At 42.7% G+C, this 24445-nt stretch overlaps 1 protein-coding gene across 4 annotated transcripts; it reads right to left on the bottom strand.

Moving 5' to 3' along the window:
- Window positions 1–1637: 1637 nt before the first annotated feature.
- LOC106570083 (heterogeneous nuclear ribonucleoprotein R) lies at window positions 1638–21895 on the bottom strand. Of its 4 annotated transcripts, XM_014142058.2 has the most exons (15): window positions 21725–21882; window positions 20771–20939; window positions 20524–20642; window positions 20261–20368; window positions 8084–8197; window positions 7703–7879; window positions 6630–6765; window positions 6319–6524; window positions 6056–6205; window positions 5846–5967; window positions 5212–5753; window positions 3609–3683; window positions 2471–2562; window positions 1996–2175; window positions 1638–1870 (listed from the first exon to the last, which is right to left on the bottom strand). In XM_014142058.2, exons 2-12 carry the CDS (start codon window positions 20934–20936, stop codon window positions 3652–3654), a joined length of 1872 nt encoding a protein of 623 aa, XP_013997533.1. In that variant the 5' UTR covers window positions 20937–20939; window positions 21725–21882; the 3' UTR covers window positions 1638–1870; window positions 1996–2175; window positions 2471–2562; window positions 3609–3651. The 4 variants fall into 4 exon arrangements, with proteins under 4 accessions (XP_013997533.1, XP_013997531.1, XP_013997532.1 ...); XM_014142056.2 differs by lacking the exons at window positions 1638–1870; window positions 1996–2175; window positions 2471–2562; window positions 3609–3683 and having other exon boundaries at window positions 4374–5753; window positions 21832–21895; XM_014142057.2 differs by lacking the exons at window positions 1638–1870; window positions 1996–2175; window positions 2471–2562; window positions 3609–3683 and having other exon boundaries at window positions 4374–5753; window positions 21828–21889.
- Window positions 21896–24445: the final 2550 nt, after the last annotated feature.

Below are 24445 nucleotides of genomic sequence, written 5' to 3' on the forward strand. Positions count from 1 at the left end.
ACCAGCAAAGCACCTCCTCCTCATGCTTCACGGTGGGAACCACACATGCGGAGATCATCTGTTCACCTAATCTGCGTCTCACAAAGACACAGCGGTTGGAACCAAAAATCTCAAATTTGGACCCATTAAACCAAAGAACAGATTTCCACCGGTCTAATGTCCATTGATCGTTTTTCTTGGCCCAAGCGAGTCTCTTCTTCTTATTGGTGTCCTTTAGTAGTGGTTTCTTTGCAGCAATTCGACCATGAAGGCCTGATTCATGCAGTCTCCTCTGAACAGTTGATGTTGAGATGTGTGCTACTTGAACTCTGTGAAGCATTTATTTGGGCTGCAATCTTAGGTGCAGTTAATTGCTGATTTCTGAGGCTGGTAACTCTAATGAACATATACTCTGCAGCAGAGGTAACTCTGGGTCTTCCTTTCCTGTGTTGGTCCTCATGAGAGCAAGTTTCATCATAGGGCTTGATGGTTTTTGCGACTGCACTTGAAGAAACTTTCAAAGTTCTTGACATTTTCTGGATTGACTGACCTTCATGTCTTAAAGTAATGGACTGTCGTTTCTCTTTGCTTATTTGAGCTGTTCTTGCCATAATATGGACTTGGTCTTTTACCAAATAAGGCTATCTTCTGTATACCAACCCTACCTTGTTCCAACTGATTGGCTAAAACGCAAATAAATTCCACAAATTATCTTTTAACAAGGCACACCTGTTAATTGAAATGCATTCCAGGTGACTACCTCACGAAGCTGGTTGAGAGAATCCTAAGAGTGTGCCAACCTGTCAAGGAAAATTTGATTTAACTAGGCAAATCACTTAAGAACAAATTCTTATTTACAATGAGGGCCTACCCCCTGGGCCAAACCGTTTAATCAGAAAAACTTTTTCTGATTGGCTGGGCCTGCACCCATACCCAGTCATGAGAAATCCATAGACTAGGGCCTAATGAATTCATTTCAATTGACTGATTTCCTATATGTACTGTAACTCAGCAAAATTGTTGAAATTGTTGCATTTATATTGTTCAGTATAAATTCATTAGGCCCTAATGTATGGATTTCACATGACTGATGTGAGCAGCCAAGGGTGGGCCTGGGAGGACCTAGGCCCACCCAATTGGGAGCCAGGCCAAGCTAATCAGAATACTTTCCCCCCCCACTAAAGGGATTTATTACAGACAGAAATACTCAGTTTCATCAGTTGTCTGGGTGGCTGGTCTCAATTACTCAGGTGAAGAAGCCAGATGTGGAGGTCCTGGGCTGGCATGGTTACACATGGTCTGCGGTTGTGAGGCCGGATGGACGTACTGACAAATTCTCTTGAGACAACATTGGAGGTGGCTTATGGTAGAGAAATTAACATTACATTCCCTGGCAACAGCTCTGGTGGACATTCCTGCAGTCAGCATGCCAATTACACACCCCAGCACAAGGTGCTCCTGTGTAATAATCATGCCATTTAATCAGCTTCTTGATATGCCACACCGGTCAGATGGATTATCTTGGCAAAGGAGAAATCATCACTAACAGGGATGTAAACACATTTGTGCACAACATTTCTGAGAAATAAGCTTTTTGTGCATATGGAAAATGGGATCTTTTAATTCAGTTAATGAAAAATGGGACACACACACGGCCCAACTTTTCCATATTTTATTTTCTCTGGCTGGTATCCAGTAGGCTGTCTTCATGGTATCTTGTGGAGGAGCCACAGCGGTGACAGTGCCTGCCCCTTCTGCCCCGGACAGCTCGCTTGGCATCCTCCAGGGCCTCCAGGCGCTGACTGGCCTCCCTCACCCGTGCTGCCAGGCTCTCCTTAAGTTCCAGGACTTGATGTAGCCGCTTAGACAGGGCGTCTGCCTCCGACCACTCCTGGATAGGGATGTGGACGCAAAAAATATTAATGACTAGAAGAAATTCACAGATTAAACAGTGCCAATACAAAAAAATATTTATAAAAATTAAAGATTTTATATTTTAGAAAATATTATTTTTACCTTCCATTTCTGTAAGCATGGTAGCCAGCAGTAGCTATGACAAAGACTAGCAGCAAAGGTGAGAGGCATGGGGACAGGAGATCAATGTAGTAGAGTAGCCTTGGGGTCTTTTCATCAGCCTGGGCTCGGAAATATGCCAGGAGTTCGGAGAAAATAACAGAGGTCTCCTTAGGAGGAGGGCTGGAAAAGGGCAACAGAGAAAGCCATATCAAATATCAGACATTCCTGTGAAACATAGCATAGGTTTGGCAACAACTCAATAGAGTCTTGAAAACAAATCAGAATGCTAGGTTATCAATGGAATCCCATTGGAATATTCTATGCAAACGTCAGTGAATAACAACTAGGCATCACATCTCAGAGCATCTTCAATGGATTTACCTCTTACACTGTAATATAAATGAAGGGATCCAATTTCAAACGATAGCTGTATATTACAGAACAAAATAGAAAAGGAACAAATATAAGACCTTACCCATAAGTCCACTCCATCTCGAATGAGCCCAACCTAACTGGTCCACAGGAAGGGCAGGGTGAGGGCTAGCTTGAGGGAAGCTCCCCTACAGTCTGGTGACAGAAGCAACATATAAAACACAACTACTCTTATTAAATGGCATCCTTTAAAAATCAGACATTAATACAAAGCTAAATTGTGTGCAACATGAATAAAATTTGCTGGTGCAATATAAGGCACATCAGTAAAACAAATAGACACTGCCCTCTTGTGGATTTAAAATGTAAAGACCAATTTCCAGCAACTGCCTTTTGTTCTGTCGCTTGCCCGGCAGTTGACTAAATTGTAACCTTCAAAGGCATTGGGATCAGTGTAGTTATCAATTACCACAGTAGTAACAGGTATCCATCATACAGAAAGCCAATGTCAGTTTAGAATTGCCCAATAAAACAAATATGCTTTGTTAAAGAAAGTAAAAGGAATTCTAGTCCCCCTTGCTTTTGTTAAGAAAGCTGCCTCTAGAGATTAAAGAATGTGACACGGTGACAGCTGAAGCAATTGTCACAACAGGGTGTAGCTAAGTGTGTCCCAAATGGCACCCTATTCCCTATGTAGTGCACTGCGTTTGACCAGGGCCCTAGCGGCTGTTTGAAAGTAGTGCACCATATAGGGAATTGTCTAAGTGACAGGTGTTGAGAGTTTAGGCCGATCTCATTTATAGAAAAGCCTCGAGTTGGACTGTCTGCTTTTGTCCATTTCATTCCGTAGATTAACTAACTAATCTGCTTCTGAATAAATGTGGCCAACTGGCTTTAATACTACTGTGACCTACCACTTCTTGGTCAATCAGGATGACTAGGCTACATCCCAAGAAAGGGGGTGATAACTTCAAATCTGGAGAGAGCCATTTGTCTTCTATCTAGATTTACAATAACAATGCAATTATTTAGAAGCTTCATTACCCTAGTTTGAGGATGCAAGGATTGATGTGGTTGACACTGACAAAAATAATCAATTGAAATGTAGGCCTACATCACTCACGGTAGTATATTCGTAACAACAATAACAAGGAGCATGGCATGATTGTGGCTGGAAATCCCCCCCTTTGATTTTAGCAGCAGTTGTAGGTGAGGAGAGACAGTACTCTAAACTAGCTCACCCGGGCCTTTTGTAAGGAACACCGTTCAGGGTGAGTTCTTTCCTCACTCAAGCGATGCCGCTCTCGCTTCACCACCTGGGTAAGTTGGAATAAAAGGACAAAAGATAAAACACAAATAATAATATAAATGAAACCAAAGGCATTTGCTCTTAGCATTTCTCTATGGAACAACAGCAGGGCTAGAAGGGTCATTGCTACAGCAGCAAAAGACAAAACGTACAGCAGCAGCAGATATTACTTTGATAATTTCTGAATCATTTTTATCCTTTGGATGTTCCCGGTCTGTAATAAGGAATTACTGTATAAATTGGGCCTCATGGTGTTTGAGTGGAGGTGAGTTGCAACTGATCCAGTGCCTTCAGGGAAGGGGAATGTATTTGAGTTCTCAGCTGTTCTGGTCTTCCTGTTGAGTCCAATGTAAATGATTGCGAGGTAGAAATTTCTGCATCGTTGTACAAAATGTACAACTATTGTGTTCATTTTTTAAATTTATTTGTATACCTTTGAATTTTTACCAGATCATAAGAGGGTGGCATATCCTGGAAAATAAAGGGTTATAATCTTTTTTTTATTCAGTCATTCAAACATCATTTGTGCTCTGTCATCCAGTCTTTCGGTATTTGACAACTTCATTTGGAGTCTTTATTTATTCTTTGAGCAAAAAGCCGACAAAATCTCATTCCAAATGTGAAATTTGAGGTAGGTTTAGGAGTAGACTCAAATACTGAATGACACCATTGAATTTGAAGGTATCTGACAATTGAATAATGCTCAACTGAGTTTTATTGAAACGGAACAAACGTAAAAGTTATAAATACAAACATCAGAACAAACTGCAATGGCTTTTAAGGTAAGCCAAACCAAACTAACGGGCAAGTGTAAAGAAAACATAGGAAGTTATTTAATAATATCAGTTTTAAAAAACACAATTGATCTACCTCTAGAAATGCTTGACATACACTTAACATTACAAAACGTTAAATTTTTCTACTTCCTGTGGATTCTTTTCTCCATCACGGCAAAAAATGAATATGAAGCTCTAGCCATAAGCAATTATTTACAAGCAAGTCACTATGCCACTGTTAGAAACCAGAAATAAGGGGAATACAGGTAGGGGATGGAGGGGCTTGGACACAAACTTTCCTGCAAGGCAAGATCATGATTTTAATGTCCTCAGACTTTTGAAAATGAATGTCCACATTTAAAATGCTCATTGTTGGCTTTAAAATAAACAAACAAAATGTTGGAAGGTAAAAGTGATGTGTGTTTTAAGACATTTGTCCCATGTAACCGTAAGAGTAAGAAATGATTCAGCAAAACGGTTACATTCACATCTTCAGGCCAAAATGCAATTCCAGCCAATCATGTGCCAATTCTGGGGGTGTCTGTCCATTTTTTTCTCTCAGTGAATTTTTTTTTTTTTCTCCGTGAGGGATGAAGAATAAAAAGTCAATCAAAAACATTGCGCCAATCTCCTTATGTTTTCTCCCCCTGTACTTTTGTTTTTATTTTGCCAAATACCTTTTTTGATGCGTCTACTTCCACTGTTGCCCATAAGAATCCTGTGAAAACTCCAGGGTGTCATTACTGTAACCATAGTTACCGGAATAGTCGGCCCCTTGCTGCAGGGGCTGCTGGGCGATGGGCTGGGACCCCCAGTTCTGCTGGTTGATCTGCCGGCGCTTGGAGTCAGGCTGGTTGAAGACATCCGCCTTCCTCTTCCCGCCCACATTGCCCCCGCGGTTCCCCCTGGCTCCTCGGGTACCTCGGCCCCTCTGTGGCTGGAATGGTCCCCCTCGGCCCCCTCCTCTGCCACCCCTGGGCCCGCCGATGGGTGGCCCCCTCTGGGCATAGCCCCCTCGGCCCCGTGTGGGTTGTGCTCCGCGGGTCCTGGGTGGGCCTCCCCTGCTGGGGCGGCTGCCACGGCCCCTCATGCTGTACACATCGTCGTAACCGTAGTACGGGTCCTCGTAACCCCCGCGGTAGTCGTGATAGTCGTAGCCGTAGTAGTCATCGTAGTAGTCCTCGTAGCTGTAGTAGTCTGGGGGGTAGGCGGCATAGCCACCACCCCCTCTGCCACCACGGCCCCTGCCCCTACCTGGTGGAGGCATGCGTGGCGGTGGATAGTAGTAATAGTCATCATACCTGCAGAATACAAGAATAACACATAAGGTTCAACGTAATCCCATGACAGGAGATCTACTCAGATATTAGGCACAGTCGCTCTGTGACCTCACCCTGGGTTTCTGGTGGTCTGGCGTTGAGCCTGCCGCTCTTTCCTTTTCTTGTCAGGGGGCTTGGCCAGGACTATCTCAATCTCCTCTCCCCCCAGCTCCTTCCCATTCATTTCTGACATTGCCTGAGGAAAGCAGAAAATGTGTATCACACATACGAAGGTAAAACGTATTTATTTTTTTACTGAGAAATAAGGACGATGGGTAACCCACCTTCACAGCTGCGTCCCTGTCCTCAAAGTGAACAAAGGCGTAGTCTTTGAGCTTCTTCACCCGCTCCAACTTTCCAAACGCAGAGAAGGTCTTCTCCAGTAGCTCCTCTGTGACCGGGGTGGCTAGCTTCCTGACAAACAGGACTTTTACCTGATGACACAAACATTACAGTTCAACTCCATATTAATCTCAGTTTATGCAGAGAGAGGTCATTGTAAAATGAGAGTGAGTGTGGGAGAGCAAGTGAACAAGACATGACTTACCTTCGCCATGACATCTGGGTCGGGCTCAGCGACCGGGTCAGCCCACTCCACAGTGACCGGGTTCCCCCACACCTTCACCTTGCCGCTCATCAGGCGGCGGCGGGCCTGGGCTGCAGATTTGTGGTCCTCGTACTCCAGGAAACAGAAGCCACGGTTCTTCTTCTTGTCGTCCGGCTGGTGGTAGAGGATCACTTCCTGAAGCCCCTCTGGAGGAAGGAGACTGGTGTCACATGACTGATGTCTGACCAATGACAACCCACAGAACATAAAACAAATGTAAACCAAATTGGGGTGTCTGCACTGTCACTGACCTGTGACTTTGCCGAAGTCCTCCAATATGCTCTCTCTGGTCTTGTTCTTTGGGATTGATCCAACAAACAGGCGGTTGTTTGCTACAGATATGCAAACTCCAAGGTATTTCCCAGACCGGATTTCATAGTTATCACACTGAAAACAAGAATCGAGGAAAGATGGCTTAAGAGCTGTCATTTTATTGCGAGGAACTGCAGTTTTATCCATTTTTTTTAATTCCGTTTTGTCCTTGAGGAACTGCAGTTCCTCACAATAAAAATGACAGCTCTTAAGCTGTCAACACTTTGTTCAAAACTTTTATAAGCCATAAAATGTGCATTCTGCCTACTTCCACTCACGCTACAACCAGCTCTGCAGCTGCAATTAATGAGTATAGCAAAGTGCTCCGTTATTATTAGCAGCTTGTCATTTTTAATAGAGGAATATTACAGTCATCATCGGAGTAATAACATGAATTGGTGCATGAGACAGAAATAATGCAGTGTGACTTGAGTTTTGCCATGAGCTGAAAGACTGTCCCCTTTTCTCAGCAGAGGGAGGGAGAGCAGAGGGACGCGAGTCAGGTGAGAGGCAACCTCACCGCTGCTCGCTCCCCCCCCCCAGACTGATGCAAGCCATCAGTCTAGTAAAAAAAAAAAAAAAAAAAGATCTATTAGCAGTGTGATCATGTTATTTTTTCAAATATAATTATAAAATGGTCTGAGAAAAACAACATTAGCATGGTAATTCAAGCATAGTCAATATGCAGTGATAATGTATTGGGCCTATAGCCTACTGCACAAATATCATTGCGGAAGAACTGTTTAATTGGTTAATATTGCATAGGCTTACGTTCTCTAAGTCATGAAAAAAAAATCTGAGCGTTAGATCTTGGATTACATTTTGACTCAGAAAGTGATATGGACTCAGAAAAGGTTGGTAACCACTGCCCTAGACTAAAAAAAGCACACTCAATGGAGATTCTCTATTGAAAGTGATTTTTAGTCAAGGACTAGGCTTCATCTGTGTCTGGGAAACAAGCCGCTTGGTTCTTAGAAGGTGAAGTAAGACTTGACTGACTGCAGGGACTTACAAGTTTCACTGCCTCAGCTGCTGCATCCTTGCCGCAGAAGGTGATGAAGGCGTATCCCCGGTTCTGACCCGATAGGGGGTCCATCATTAGCCTCAGGTCCCAGATTGGGCCCGCCTTCTCAAACAGTGGCACCAGCTCGTCTTCATACAGATCTCTGGGGATCTTTCCCACAAACACCTGAAGGCAGAAAACAGAGCCTAGATCAGTGAGGGTTCCACAATGTAATCAGATCAGCGCATGATACTTCAGCAGGGGAAGACGGCTGTAGTGTTGCTATAAAAGTCTGTTGCCATTCCTGGGGCCAAAGTCTTACAAACGTATCTCTTTATCAGTCATAGGCTTTGCCACAATGTTATAATGGTTCATCTCAGGCAACTTTACCTCAGTTCCAATCCCAGGCTGTGCTCCCTGGAACACTTCCTCCGGTGGGGGCCCTCCATATTTCCTCTGTCCTGTGGTGACGTCCAAGGTGTATCCTGTCCGCTCCAACAGAGCCTGGGGAACATGTAGAGGTCAGCATAACCAATACACAACATGAGCAGGAACGCAACGTTTGAGGGCGAAATTTCAACCACAGTGGTTTCCAATTTTCAACATAAGACAAACCTCGTCATCAAATCTTCAAAGTCATACTCAAAATCAGAAAAAAAAAAACAATTGGTTGGGCAGCACCGCCTATGGGAGAATTAGTCTATCTCCAGCCATCCCATCTGGTCTCCCATCCAGGGTTTTAACCGAGCCCAGCCCTGCTTAGTTTTGATATTTGTCACCGACTACTACCAATGTGCCAGGGTGAGAAAGATTGAGAGATGTCTTACCTAAATATATTAATTGTTGCTATCGTAGCCATTTCAAAAGGGTAGGTTTAACAGAAAAATTGTTTTACATTTAAACGGTTGCTTATGTTCGCAACTATGGACTCAGTGTATTTCTGGACTCTAACCTCATGAATTTAGTCTTGGTTTTATTTGTTTCATTTAATTAATTTGTGTACTAGGACTCTATTCAGTCTGTACAGCTGAAGTGTTTAAGGTAAATGTAAGCATACTTTATAAGTCACATCAATGACACTATTTAGGTCTGTATAGCATTTGGGAAGTCATCAATAGCTATTGTGCTGCAACTTTAGACACTTTTGGAAAATACTCTTCAAAACTTTAAATGTGTCTTAATGTTTTATGGATATTTCAAATAGTAGGATTAGGCTTTTGGTTGTTTGATTCACAACAGCAAGGAAGGATTTTTTCCCCCCCAGCCACGCATGCATAATTTCTGTCTTATAATGATGGTCAACTAAGGTTTGTTCAAATTTCTCATTAGATTTGTATATCTTGCTATTGTGTTCTCACGCACTCTCTCCAAAAACAACTTAAAACTTTGAGATAATGCATGCTAAATTATTCCTTGCCCACGAACATTCAACCACCCGTCAGAGATGATTGCAATACAGTCTGCTTTCTCTATGATTTGCTTGACCTTCACTTGAACTCTGTTGAACTCCGCATCCAGCAAATTAGATAAAGCATGTTTGTTTGGAGGGGTGTATGCTGGGCAAAGAACATTCAGATATCTCTTCCAATACATATTGCCTGTGAGCAGAGTTGAACCAGTTGCATATACAGCTCGTGCAAGACATTCCTCAACATTTCTCTGACTACGTTCCTCCATGGAGTCAAAAAAAACATCTGATTCCCGGAGGACCATAAGCTGTTGCTATCGACAAGGTGTCCGATTCATCATTGTCACCTCGAATAGAAGTAGACACTTTTGTCAGAGGTTGCTTGTTGTGAGCGCTGTGGGAACTTTATGCACTTAGCCAGATGATTCTGCATCTTTTTTTCATTCTTCACATATGATTTGGCACAGTATTTGCAAATGTACACAGCTTTTCCTTCTACATTAGCTGCAGTGAAATGTCTCCACACATCAGATAGTGCCTGTGGCATTTTCCTGTAAAGATTTCAAAACAAAAAAAAAACAATACAATTCCATGTACAGATAAATAGTTAAGCAGTTAGATTAAAACTCCTTTGTAAGATAAATGTTTTTAAATGAAACGTATATGGAAACACTTAGTTATCAGGCTCAAGCAAGCTCAAACCCACATGGTAGCAAAAACTAACTAGCAGAAATTGTTAACAAGTTAAATTATTTCTAACACACACTTTGCTGTAGGCTACTATTTAACAAAGAAATCATCTGTCATAAAATATATTCACCCCACCCAGTATTGTAATCAAAACTTACCAGAAAGCATGCAGTCCTTGGCTCAGACAGTGTAGTAGTGTGGGCTCAATAGCATCTCAGTGTGCAAGATCTTGAGAATCAGCTGTACATGTGATGGAAGAGTGCACTGTGCATGCAAAGGGTTGCAATTTCACTGAATTGGGGATAGTTTAACAAACATATGCCACAAGACCTAGAATTGCCTTGTGTATCCCACGTAAAAGTGAACCTTTTTCACAAATTTAAGCAAAATCCCCCAAATTCCCTGGCTTAACTTCCCATGGAAAATTTCCAGAAAGTTTCTAAACCTTTGCAACCCTAATTGTGGATCAATGCCATGTGGTATCGGTCTACTCAGTGACACCCAGAGAACATTAGCGTCATAGCTCTTATTGTAGTACTCTGAAACAACTGAATTGAGACACATTTTGTCCAACTATGTGTATTGAACACTATTCACGAGGAAAAACAATACTGCGTGGATGTTTGGGAATCTGATAACGGTGGGAAAAAAATATATTGGGTATTGAGTAGACTGATACCCCATTTCATTGATCCCCAATCCCTAGGTAAAGCTGTACAGTGCAATATGAATGTCAAGACACCAAATAGGCTGACTGGGGATGTGATTTCACAGTCCCGCAATAAGAACTACAACGTTAATATTTGCATAAACTCTTCACAGTTGTGTTCTGCGGGTGTCACCGAGTAGACTGACACCCCATTTCATTGCTTCACATTCCAACCCTGTTTAACATTATCTAGTCTAAATATGGCATGATTCCACCAACCTTCTGCATCACCTGCAAAGAGGTACTTTTATTTTGAAGGCAAAACGCAAATTCCACTTGTGAAGCTAGCCACAACTCATAACCCAGGCTGGTCAAGCCTCACTAGTCAGACGAAGCTAGCTGGCTGCTTATAACAGCTTTGGGCAACAGGGTTAAGTAGCTGGCTAGCTATTTATTTTCATGAACTGAAGTTCAAGTTCAATAGGCGAGCAACAAGTGGCAACCTAGCTAATACTTACAACATTCTATAATAGAACTGTGCCATTTGATAGTGATATTTGACATGTATCTTTTTTTGAAACGCAAAAGACCCAAACGGCGTTCCATAGTATGTTGTGACGCTATTACTGTGTAACTCCGGTTGGGCAACGTGTACCGGTGCTCGACCAGTCGGCGAAAGCCAACATCACCCACGACAGAGAACAGTTGATTGTCAAGGGCAGTGAATTCCATTATCTTGACTTTAATGGATTTCGCCTTTGAGTTGTCATCTTATCCTTTCAAATGACTGCTCCACTTGCTGACTGCTCGATCCACACAGCAGACATTGTGGGCTAGGTTAGGAATGCTGTTTTGCACGTGTAGCGTAGCATTTTACATGGCGTCATTACATCATGTACCTACGTTATATAGGTATGCACGTCAGCTTTGACATCGGTTTTACACGTCGTTAAAATAGACATCGTGCCGATACCGACATTAGCTAAAAATGCCAATGTCGGCCGATTCCGATATGTTCACTGGTATATCGTACATCCCTAGTGCATTTAACGTCAATGATTATATAAAAAATTATTCGAACAAAACTGCACTCAAAAAGCAATAATTGCTCAACACTAGTTGCCAACCAAACACAATTCAATATTCCTTTTGTAATACAGTAAACAGCCTAAAGTTAAGGCTCTTAAACTAATGTAACAGTATTTATTAAACCTTAAAATGAGTAAAACATCCATGACTACATTTAGTTACAGTAACCTCAAAGTGATCATAGAAAGTGTGCATTTTCAAGATAGCATGCAAAGGTCGCAGGTCTGTGGAGATCTTCACAATTGCTATAATAATCTGTGCAGAATCTTGAACAGCCTTGATCACTTGCACTAATATATATATATACACTGAACAAAAATAAAACATGTAAAGTCTTGGTCCCATGTTTCATGAGCTGAAATAAAAGATGAAATAAATGTTCCATATGCACAAAAAGCTTATTTCTCACACATTGTGCACAAATTTGCTTCCATCCCCACTTCTCCTTTGTCAAGATAATCCATCCACCTAACAGGTGTGGCATATCAAGAAGCATGATCATTACACAGGTGCACCTTGTGCTGGGGACAATAAAAGGCCCCTCTAAAATGTGTAGTTGTGTTACAACACAATGCTACATGATATCTCAAGTTGAGGGAGCGTGCAATTGGCATGCTGACTGCAGGATTGTCCACCAGAGCTGTTGCCAGATACTTTAATGTTCCCTTCTCTACCATAAGCCACCTCCCAGCATTGTTTTAGATAATGACACCACGACAGCCCAGGACTTCCACGTCTGGCTTCTTCACCCGCGGGAATGTCAGACCAGCCACTCGGACAGCTGATGAAACTGAGGAGTATGTCTATCTGTAATAAAGTCCTTTTGTGCAGAAAAATGTATTCGTATTGGCTGGGCCTGGCTCCCCAGTGTGTGAGCCAATGCTCTCCCAGGCCCACCCATGGCTCTGGCCAGTCAAGTGAAATCCATAAATTAGGCCTAATGAATTTACTTCAGTTGACTGGATGGATGAACTGATGAAAATAATCATTGCCTCAACCTTCAAGCTACATACTGGACCCTATTCCAACTAAACTACTGAAAGAGCTGCTTCCTGTGCGTGGCCTCCTATGTTGAACATAAACGGCTCTCTATCCACCGGATGTGTACCAAACTCACTAAGAGTGGCAGTAATAAAGCCCCTCTTGAAAAAGCCAAACCTCGACCCTGAAAATATAAAAAAAATCTCCCATTCCTCCCAAAAACAATTGAAAAAGCTGTTGCACAGCAACTCACTGCCTTCCTGAAGACAAAATGTATACGAAACGCTTCAGTCTGGTTTTAGACCCCATCATAGCACTGAGACTGCACTTGTGAAGGTGGCAAATTACCTTTTAATGGTGTCACACCGAGGCTCTGTATCTGTCCTCGTGCTCCTAGACCTTAGTGCTGCTTTTGATACCGTCGATCACCACATTCTTTTGGAGAGATTGGAAACCCAAATTGGTCTACACGGACAACTTCTGGCCTGGTTTAGATCTTATCTGTCGGAAAGATATCAGTTTGTCTCTGGATGGTTTGTCCTCTGACAAAGCAACTGTACATTTCGGTGTTCCTCAAGGCTCCGTTGTAGGACCACTATTGTTTTCACTATATATTTTACCTCTTGGTGATGTCATTCGGAAACATGTTAACTTTCACTGCTATGCGGATGACACACAGCTGTACATTTCGATGAAACATGGTGAAGCCCCAAAACTGCCCTCCGTGGAAGCCTGTGTTTCAGACATAAGGAAGTGGATGGCGAAAAAAGATGTTCTACTTTTAAACAACTCGGACAAAACAGAGATGCTTGTTCTAGGTACCAAGAAACAAAAAGAGATCTTCTGTTGAATCTGACAATTAATCTTGATGGTTGTACAGTTGTCTCAAAAAAAATTGAAGGACCTCGGCGTTACTCTGGACCCTGATCTCTTTTGACGAACATATCAGGACTGTTTCAAGGACAGCTTTTTTCCCCATCTACGTAACATTGCAAAAATCAGGAACTTTGTCCAAAAATACAGAAAAATGTATCCATGCTTTTGTCATTTCTAGGTTAGACTACTGCAATGCTCTACTTTACAGCTAAAGCACTAAATAAACTTAAGTTAGTGCAAAACACATCTGGTTAGAATCTTGAGTAGAACCCAAATATTTGATCATACTACTCCAGTGCTAGCCTCTCTCTACACTGGCTTCCTGTTAAGGCAAGGGCTGATTTCAAGGTTTTACTGCTAACCTACAAAGCATTACATGGGCTTGCTCCTACCCATCTTTCCGATTTGGTCCTGCCGTACATACCTACACGTACGCTACGGTCACAAGACGCAGGCCTCCTTACTGTCCCTAGAATTTCTAGGCAAACAGCTGGATGCAGGGCTTTCTCCTATAGAGCTCAATTTTTATGGAATGGTCTGCCTATCCATGTGTGAGACGCAGACTCAGTCTCAACCTTTAAGTCTTTATTGAAGACTCATCTCTTCAATAGGTCCTATGATTGAGTGTAATCTGGCCCAGGAGTGGGAAGGTTGAACGGAAGGGCACTGGAGCAACCAACCACCCTTGCTGTCTCTGCCTGTCCAGTTCCCCTCTCTCCACTGGGATTCTCTGCCTCAAACCCTATTACAGGGGTTGAATCACTGGCTTACTGGTGCTCTTCCATGCCGTCCCTAGGAGGGGTGCGTCACTGATGTGATCTTCCTGTCCGGGTTGGCACCCCCCCTTGGGTTTGTGCCGTGGGGGAGTTCTTTGTGGGCTATACTCGGGATGGATGGTAAGTTACTCAAATCAGCTGTGTAGTTCTAGAACAAAAACATGGGGTCCTCAGGACCGATTTTGGGAAATCCTGCCATAAGCCATGGCAATATATGTAGAATTGCAGGAAATTAGCTTTAAAGTAGCAACATTGTCACTGGCCAGGAGGGCCTCAAATTATTATGACTCAAATAAAAAAATGTTGGTTTCTATTACAAAGTAAAAAGGAAAGGTTCACCCATTTTCAATGTTTTCGTGCATCTCAGTGATGTTCCATCAATTCCCTGGTTTATTTAATATTTTCATGTTTGAGTTATTGGCGTTCAAGCAGGCAGAAATCCGTCCGGTATGGCGTAGCACTGCGATAAAGTCGCTCTCACTACACTGGAAGTCAATAGGAATACAACTTTTAGATTGTGAAAATATCTATCATGCATGTCAGATTTCAATACTGGCCAAAGTCATAACCTCGGGAGGATGTCTCTCGAATGAGCCATTGATCATATTTTTTGCAATATTACTACTTCAAGAAATGTGTAATTTAACGGAGGGTCTAGCACATTTAGTCCATGGTGCATTGCATGGTGCCGTTGGCAGGAATATTATAGAAAAGAGATAGGAATCCAACAAATGAAGAAACGTATAACGCCCCACACAGCAGACTGTCAATCACGTACACATTGTCATGGTGCGTCACGCGGTTGCTAAGCTAATCTTCACGCAATCCCTTCTCAAAGACAGTGTATATGCCGAGAAACGCGCCCATTTTCCTCAAAAGCACGTAAGGTCACAATTCCAAAGCTATACGATATTACAGCAAGTTCTTCTCACATCTCTGAAAATATTTGTAATGTAGTTCTTGTTAAATAAATTCATGCTAATGTTGCGTTTGAGCTAGCGCCCAACAGACTCCCATTCACTCCTCGAATTCACTCCTGCTCGCCGAACATCTCATTCCAAAATCATGGGTATTAATATGGAGTTGCCCACCACCCTTTGCTGCTATAACAGACTTCACTGTTCTGGGAAGGTGTTCCACTAGACATTGGAACATTGTTGCGGGGACTTGCTTCCATTCAGCCACAAGAGCATCAGTAAGGTCGGGCATGGATGTTGGGCGATTAGTCTGGCTCGCAGCCGGAGTTCCAATTCATCCCAAAGGTTTTCGATGGGGTTGAGGTCAGAGCTTTGTGCAGGACAGTCAAGTTCTTCCACAATGATCTCAGCAAACCATTTCTGTATGGACCTCGCTTTGTGTTTGGGGGCATTGTCATGTTGAAACAGGAAACGGCTTTCCCCAAATTGTTGCAACAAAGTTGGAAGCACAGAATCGTCTAGAACATCCAATGGTGGTGAACTTTACACCACTGCAGCCGACGCTTGCCATTGCACATGGTGATATTAGGCTTGCGTGCGGCTGCTTGGCCATGGAAACCCATTTCATGAAGCTCCATACAAACAGTTAACCTGTTGGGTCTAGGGGGCAGCATTTGCACGTCTGGATAAAAAAAATGTACCCGATTTAATCTGGTTACTAATCCTACCCAGTAACTAGAATATGCATATACTTATTATATATGGATAGAAAACACTCTAAAGTTTCCAAAACTGTTTGAATGGTGTCTGTGAGTATAACAGAACTAATTTGGCAGGCAAAACCCTGAGACATTTTCTGACAGGAAGTGGATACCTGATGTGTTGTATTGACTTTAAACCTATCCCATTGAAAAACACAGGGGTTTAGGAATATTTTGGCACTTCCTATTGCTTCCACTAGATGTCACCAGCCTTTACAAAGTGTTTTGAGTCTTCTGGAGGGAGATCTGACCGAACAAGAGCCATGGAACGGTGATGTCCCATTAGACACCTGGCGCGCTAGTTCATGTTGGGTACCCTCGTTCCAATACGTTATAAAAGAGTATGCATTCGTCCACCTTGAATATTATTCATGTTCTGGTTAAAAAAGGCCCTAATGATTTATGCTATACAACGTTTGACATGTTTGAACGAACGGAAATATATTTTTTCCCCTCGTTCATGACGAGAAGTCCGGCTGGCTTACATCATGTGCTAACGAGACGGAGATTTTTGGACATAAAATGATGAGCTTTTTTGAACAAAACTACATTCGTTATGGACCTGTGATACCTGGAAGTGACATCTGATGAAGAGAATCAAAGGTAATGGATTATTTACATAGTATTTTCGATTTTAGATCTCCCCAACATGACGTCTAGTCTGTATCGCAACGCGTATTTTTCTGGGCGCAGTGCTCAGATTATTGCAAAGTGTGATTTCCCAGTAAGGTTATTTTTAAATCTGGCAAGTTGATTGCGTTCAAGAGATGTAAATCTATAATTCTTTAAATGACAATATAATATTTTACCAATGTTTTCTAATTTTAATTATTTAATTTCTGACGCTGACTTGACTGCCGGTTATTGGAGGAAACGATTTCCTCAACATCAATGCCATAGTAAAACGCTGTTTTTGGATATAAATATGAACTTGATAGAACTAAAAATGCATGCATTGTCTAACATAATGTCCTAGGAGTGTCATCTGATGGAGATTGTAAAAGGTTAGTGCATCATTTTAGCTGGTTTTATGGTTTTGGTGACCCTGTCTTTGACTTGACAAAACATTACACACAACTCTTGTAAATGTACTGTCCTAACATACTCTAAATTTATGCTTTCGCCGTAAAACCTCTTTGAAATCGTAAAACGTGGTTAGATTAAGGAGATGTTTATCTTTCAAAGCAAATAGTCCGGGTAACCATTTGGTTACCTGTTCAGGAGTCTTAAAAAAACTGTTGAGAAGCCTTTTTGTCCTAGACTTGGCACTCCAGTACCGCTTGCCATGCGGTAGTAGAAAGAACAGTCTATGACTGGGGTGGCTGGGGTCTTCGAGGCCTTCCTCCGACACCACCTGGTGTAGAGGTCCTGGATGGCAGGCAGCTTTGCCCCAGTGATGTACTGGGCCGTACGCACTACCCTCTGTAGTGCCTTGCGGTCAGAGGCTGTGCAATTGCCGTACCAGGCAGTGATGCAACCGGTCAGGATGCTCTCGATGTTGCAGCTGTAGAACATTTTGAGGATCTCAGGAACCATGCCAAATCTTTTTAGTTTCCTGAGGGGAATAGGCTTTGTCGTACCCTCTTCACGACTGTCTTGGTGTGTTTGGACCATTCTAGTTTGTTGTTGATGTGGACACCAAGGAATTTGAAGCTTTCAACCTGCTCCACTACAGCCCCGTTGATGAGAATGGGGACGTGCTCGGTGCTCCTTTTCCTGTAGTCCACAATCATCTCCTTAGTCTTGGTTACGTTGAGGGATAGGTTGTTATTTTGGCACCACCCGGCCAGGTCTCTGACCTCCTCCCTATAGGCTGTCTCGTCGTTGTCATCAGAACTACCACTGTTGTGTCGTCTGCAAACTTAATGATGGTGTTGGAGTCATGCCTGGCCATGCAGTCGTGGGTGAACAGGGAGTACAGGAGGGGACAAAGCATGCACCCCTGGGGAGCTCCAGTGTTGAGGATCAGCGTGGCAGATGTGTTGCTACCTACCCTCACTTCCTGAGTGCTGCCCATCAGGAAGTCCAGGATCCAGTTGCAGAGGGAGGTGTTTAGTCCCAGGTTCCTTAGCTTAGTGATGAGCTTTGAGGGTACTCTGGTGTTGAACGCTGAGCTGTAGTCAATGAATAGCATTCTCACATAGGTGTTCCTTTTGTCCAGGTGGGAAAGGGCAGTGTGGAGCGCAATAGAGATTGCATCATCTGTGGATCTGTTTGGGCGGTATGCAAATTGGAGTGGGTCTAGGGTTTCTGGGATAATGGTGTTGTGAGCCATTACCAGCCTTTCAAAGCACTTCATGGCTACGGACGTGAGTGCTACGGGTCTGTAGTCATTTAGGCAGGTTGCCTTTGTGTTCTTGGGACATGGACTATGGTGGTCTGCTTGAAACGTGTTGATATTTCAGACTCAAATCAGGGACATGTTGAAAATGTCAGTTGGTCAGCACATACCTGGAGCACATGTCCTGGTAATCCGTCTGGCCCCGCAGCCTTGTGAATGTTGACCTGTTTAAAGGTCTTACTCACGTCGGCTACGGAGAGCGTGATTACATAGTCGTCCAGAACAGCTGATGCTTTCATGCATGCCTCAGTGTTGCATGCCTCGAAGCGAGCATGGAAGTGATTTAGCTCATCTGGTAGGCTGGTGTCACTGGGCAGCTCGCGGCGGTGCTTCCCTTTGTAGTCTGTAATAGTTTGCAAGCCCTGCCACATCCGACGAGCGTCGGAGCCGGTGAAGTATGGAGATTGCATGGCTGTGTGCTCGATTTTATACACCTGTGAGCAACGGGTGTGGCTGAAATAGCGGAATCCACTAATTTGAAGGGGTGTCCAAATACTTTTGTATATATAGTGTATGTGCTGTTGTAAATGTCAGACTTCACTGTGAGGCACATCTGTCTAGGTTGAACATGGGGAGATAGTATATTCCTAAATTGATAGACTAGTTTGTTTAGGCGATTTTACAGCTAACTAGCTACTTTACATGCCGATATTGTCTTTGGTATTGTGAGTAGCTACACTTGCTTGCTACCTAGCTAGCCAGCCCAGAGAGCATTGCTGATTTTGTTGTCGACTTCACCTGCAACAGATCTCCACAACAGTTTTTCATGTTGCTACCAACCTTACTATAACACCAAAATGAAACATTTGTTCACAAAAAAAAAAAAAAGTGTTTCCACAGTGTTATTTAACATTGTTAATTAAAGGTATGAGTGATTTTAGGTGGATTTTTCCTTTAAGTTTCATTTTTGTCTCTCACTTTTGTACACCAGCTTCAAACAGCTGAAAATACTATATTTTTGGTTATGTAAAGTATATTTCACAGCGGTTTAGATGGTACAACGATTCCCTGTGGCTCAGTTGGTAGAGCATGATGTTTGCAACGCCAGCATGGTGTGTGCAACGCCAGGGTTGTGGGTTCGATTCCCACAGGGGGCCAGTACAACAACAAAAAAAATGGATGAAATGGATGCATTCACTACTGTAAGTCACTCTGGATAAGAGCGTCTGCTAAATGACTAAAATCTAAAAATGTACACTATACTTTGTTTTGTCAAACTGAAATTAGGTATTAGAATTTCAGCAACCAGTAAATGGCAGAGACATTAAAAATTGTTGTGCATTGACAAGCATATTTATCTCGAATAGAAAACTACAAGCCGACTAGGTAAATAGGTAAACTATTCTACTATGGGGTTGTCCGATTTTGTTTTAACATTACATGGCAAAAATAGTCACACAGGGCAGGGTTTCACAAAAGCATCGTAGCAGTAAAATCATCTTTCATCCATTTAGTTTCAATGGAATGAATATGTTAGTGCTACAACGCTTTTGGGAAACCCAGCCCTGGAAAGTTACATCCTGAGCAATAAGTATAGGCTTTGAATGACTTTGCCAGCAGCTACAGTGGCCCCATGTGGTAAAGCATGGCGCTTCCAACGCCAAGGTTGTGGGTTCAGTTCCCTCAGGGGACCAGTAAAAAAAGAAATGTATGCACTCACTACTGTAAGTCGCTCTGGATAATAGCATCTGCTGAATTACTAAAATGTAAAAGTACACTAGGCTACACACCGCTGTTTGAGTTGAGCGCTGCGCATTATAAACAATTGAATTCCCTTTATCTGAACATCAGTGTCAGCAACAATCATGCATGTCCAGTCAGCGCATACAGCGTAACTGAGATTTTTTTTTGATAATACAATTGGGAATTTATTTAGCACAAAACAGACACGCTTCCTTCCGTTGGTCTATTAGGCTATGTCATCGCCAAACCTGCAATAAAAGTCTCTGGGGAGCTGGTCTACACTGATCTAAACAAATGACGGAAATACGTCACAGTGACAGAGAACTTTGTGCGCACAGGTTACACACACGGTTATATTTAAGCAAATGAAACGACCTTCTAACAGCTGCATTTTACCTTGATCTTGGACTCATCGGGACCCTTGGTGGATTCTTGTACTTTACTTCCCTGCTTTTCCCTCTGTCTGTACGTCTTCATGACTCCACAAAGGAAAGCACTTTTGTTCTGGAAAGCAAACCACGGGACAGATGATTCATGTATTGGTGTTATGAGCAGAGGAAAATGTATAGACCCCTCCATGTAAACTTCTTAGACTAATGCGGCATCATCCAAACTGACTTGTATTCATTCTCTTTCATTCCTCTCCCCCTGTAACTCACCTGCACATGAGACAGGTCACTTTCTTTGAACTGCAACAGTACAGACAGCGCTCCCTCTTCATTGAACTCCCGCAGAGCATCAATGGCCCTCTCATCCAGGTCAGCATACGCCACCAAGCCTGAGGGTACAAGACAGATTCCCAACATTACAACCTGGCCTTTCTCCACTTCATTGAACCTCATGCAATATCATCATGCTTCTTTGGAAAACGGATTACACTCAGCCATTGTATGACCGATTCCCCACCAGTTGAGAATACGTTGTCGAGACTCTCGGCCACTTTCTGAGGCAGTCCAGCGTTGATGAGTGTCTGGTAGTTCTCTGTGTGCTCGCCTTCGGCAGTGACTTCCATAGGCTCCTCTTCCTCCCTCACCAGGGCAGAAGTACCGTTCACCTCGGCGGCAGCAGCCATTCTCTTGAGAGAAAGGGGAAAAGACAAGACAAAAACAAGATTTCAGTAAGAATGTTCCACATTAGAACATATATTTGTTTCAGATGCCCTTTACAGATCAAGACTAACAACTTGTATGGTACATAAACTTTCCCTTTTATAAGATATATTGTGCACATTTTTTCCAACTGCAATAGTAACTTCATGTAATCTAGCTAAACCTCTGCAAGTATTGTAAATATATCAACTACCTAGTTCAGATTGGCTAAGATACTATAACTACACTAGAAAATCTGAACCATTCATTTTAATGCAGACAACCACGATGTCTAAAAAATGAAATACCTGGGGACAAGTGAACGGTAAGGATATATCGGGAGCAAGCTAGTTAGTGAACTCCAACAGACAGTAAACATAAACAATGACTATGCTAACTAGCAAACATGTTTTTGTTGAAGCAAGCTTAGTTGGTGGTGTGTATTTCTTGGTTAAACGCCGTCCCGCCCCCTTCCAATAATAGCAAGCTCAATTACAGCAGCTAGCTACAGTACATAACTAGATTTAGTTAGCTACATTGTTAGACGAATTCGACTGAATTCACAATTTGGAACATTTACACCCACCAAAATAAACGTTTAGCGTTAGAAATACGAAAATGAAAATCAAAATAACGTTAAGGTTCATACGCTTTGCCAAGAAAATAGCTAACAGGGCTAGCTAAGGCCTTGTTAGCATGCTGAACACCTTTCAGCATTCAAACAAACCACCCGCCAAAAGAGGTGAAAAATGAATACTTAGCAAACGCTTACCTATCTTTTCTAGGAATATAACAGTATCGTTAAATGTATTTTTCAACAATTAACCAAAACAGATATGCACTATGGTCAATATCAATAATATGTTTGAGTCTACCCACGAGACAGTTTTCGAGACGGCCCAGTCGCTCGCACACCACTCGGCGACGAAGGAGTACGCCCACACCTAACTACGTAGGGCCTCACAATCTTAACCAATCGAAGTGGTTAATCGCAGACTGACATGACTTTTCACCAATAAAAGTCCCATATTTCCAGACAGAACGTCTAGGTATTGTAAATCAATGACTGTACCTATACATTCAAAATAAGCACATATTTGGATTTCGATACTGCACAATGCTGTGATTGAATTTCAGTATAAACGTACTGAACGGAATGTGAAAAATTCTGTGCATTTTTTGGTATGAGGTCTTGGCGATGGAAATCAGATATGTGGAAGAGATGGGATTATTGTTATCATTGTTAGAACTGGTTCGGATTTGAGATTGGGCTGCCTGCCTGTCACAGCTAAATGTGTGCAGCTCATGCTTTCAAAATATTGCATACCTGAAATCACATACTAATCTGTCATAACAAAGGTGCCTGATTTCAAGATTAACATTCTACAGTGGTATTTAAAGTAATCACAAAAAACTCCCAATCAGAAAACAACTTTGGTGCTTTATTAAATGCTTTGAATGTGACTCACATACAACCTCTTACAACAACTGCCACCGAGCATTTCATATTATTCTGTATATAAATCAGACACTCCATTTAGTATGATATGTTACATTTCGTATGGTATGTATTCATTTGTGGATGTCCATCACCCATTTCGTATGATATGTTACGAATTTGCAAAACATACAATATGTTATAATTTGCAAAATGTACAATACGTTACGACTTTGCAAAATGTTACAAATGTTACAAATATGCGACACGTAGGATATCCAGGCTGTATCACATCCGCCAGTGATTGGGACTCCCATAGGGCGGTGCACAACTGGCCCAGTGTCATCCAGGTTTGGCCGTCATTAGCTAGCTAGCTGGCTAACATTAGCTAAGGGTTAGGGGTTAAGGTTAGGGTTAAGTTAGGAGTTATGTTAAAGGGTTAAGGTTAGGGGAGGGTTCGCTAACATGCAAGTAGTTGCTAAAATGTAATAAGCAGTTGTAAAGTTGCTAACTAGCTAAAATGCTAAAATTGTGATAAGATTCAAACTCACAAACGTTGAGTTGCTAGACGTTCGTGTTATACAAAACACCAGTGGCGATTTTAGCATGTACATCTTGGTGGGACAAACATTGGGGGGGTGTATGCCAGCAAAGCCACAACACAACAATAAACAATACATTAATTGCACTATAACGGTGACAAACGGTGCCCACAAACTGTTAGGGCCTACATAAAGCTGTCCCAACAGCTACACCTGGCTATCAGCAGAGCCTTATCTGGCAGCAAAACAGTTGATTCACCTTAATTTCCTGCCTTTTAAAAAAACAGCTGATATGGCTGACTTGCTTAAACAAATGTGGTTTCAACTGACAAGTGAGATGTACAAACTATGGAATACTGGGACGACAAGCAGATAGGCAATCCGTCAGAACAGAACAGTAGGCAAAATTAAGAGGTGAAAATATACTAAATTATTAGGGTAAGGCACATGGGCTACTAACAGCTTACTACACAGCATACACTTAGTATTACTTTCTTAGCTACAGTATACATATCTCACTGGCATATTACATCATTTATGCAGCAGCATACAAAATATTTTTGGAGTCACCTTGTTGTGCTGTGCTCACTTGATCAGGAAGGTGGCGCAACGGTCCTTTGTGGGCAAATGTTCAAAGTCTGGCATTCTCTGGATTTATGGTGCTTTCAAAACAACTGGGAACTCTGAAAAAACAAGGTCAAATCATGATGACATCAGGGATCTTCAGGTCGTAGCTCTAGAAAGAGGCCCGAGTTCCCGACTTACAATTCCGAGTTGGATGAACGTTCAAAACTTATTTTCCCAGTCGGAGCTCCTTTTATTTTATTTTTGTATTTATATATATATTTTTGTTACTTTTACCATTTTTTCTCCCCAATTTGTAGTTACAGTGTTGTCTCATCGCTGCAACTCCCATACGGACTCGGGAGAGGCGAAGGTCGAGACACAATGTCCACTTAACCCGGAAGCCAGCTGCACCAATGTGTCGGAGGAAACACTGTGCACCTGGCGACCGTGTCAGCGTGCACTGAGCCTGGCCCGCCACATGAGTCTCTAGTGCGCAATGGGACAAGAACATCCCTGCCGGCCAAACCCTCCCCTAACCCGGACGACGCTGGGCCAATTGTGCACCGCCCCATGGGTCTCCCGGTCGCGGCCGGCTGCGACAGAGCCTGAACTCGAACCCAGAATCTCTAGTGGCACAGCTAGCACTGCGATGCAGTGCCTTTAGACCACTGCGCGCCACTCGGGAGGGCGGATAGGCACTTCTAATGTAACTCTATGGCAGCACCCAAGGGGCTTGAATTTTCGAGCTCTACCCTTAGATTTGGCAGTGACGTAGTGTTCCCATGAGTGACAGAAGATGGAGCCAATCATGGTGCAACTAGAGAACATTCCCAACACCTACACTCCGTATTTTCCGCTGGCTGCCCCACCACCACAGAAAGCACTGAGCTAGGCTGAAACACCTGCATTTTGGAGCTGCCTACACAAGAAAGCAAAAAAGAGACCA

Source organism: Salmo salar, chromosome ssa14 (assembly GCF_905237065.1).
Source record: "Salmo salar chromosome ssa14, Ssal_v3.1, whole genome shotgun sequence".
Taxonomy (NCBI): domain Eukaryota; kingdom Metazoa; phylum Chordata; class Actinopteri; order Salmoniformes; family Salmonidae; genus Salmo; species Salmo salar.

What these genes read in the sequence shown, in the direction of transcription:
- LOC106570083 (XM_014142056.2), bottom strand. Translation starts at nt 20,936, where the DNA reads ATGGCTGCTGCCGCCGAGGTGAACGGTACTTCTGCCCTGGTGAGGGAG. An exon ending in GTGACCTGTCTCATGTGCAG is followed by an intron (nt 20,369 to 20,523) that starts GTGAGTTACAGG and finishes TTTGCTTTCCAG; the next exon opens with AACAAAAGTGCTTTCCTTTG. An exon ending in GGACTTCGGCAAAGTCACAG is followed by an intron (nt 6,525 to 6,629) that starts GTCAGTGACAGT and finishes TCCTTCCTCCAG; the next exon opens with AGGGGCTTCAGGAAGTGATC.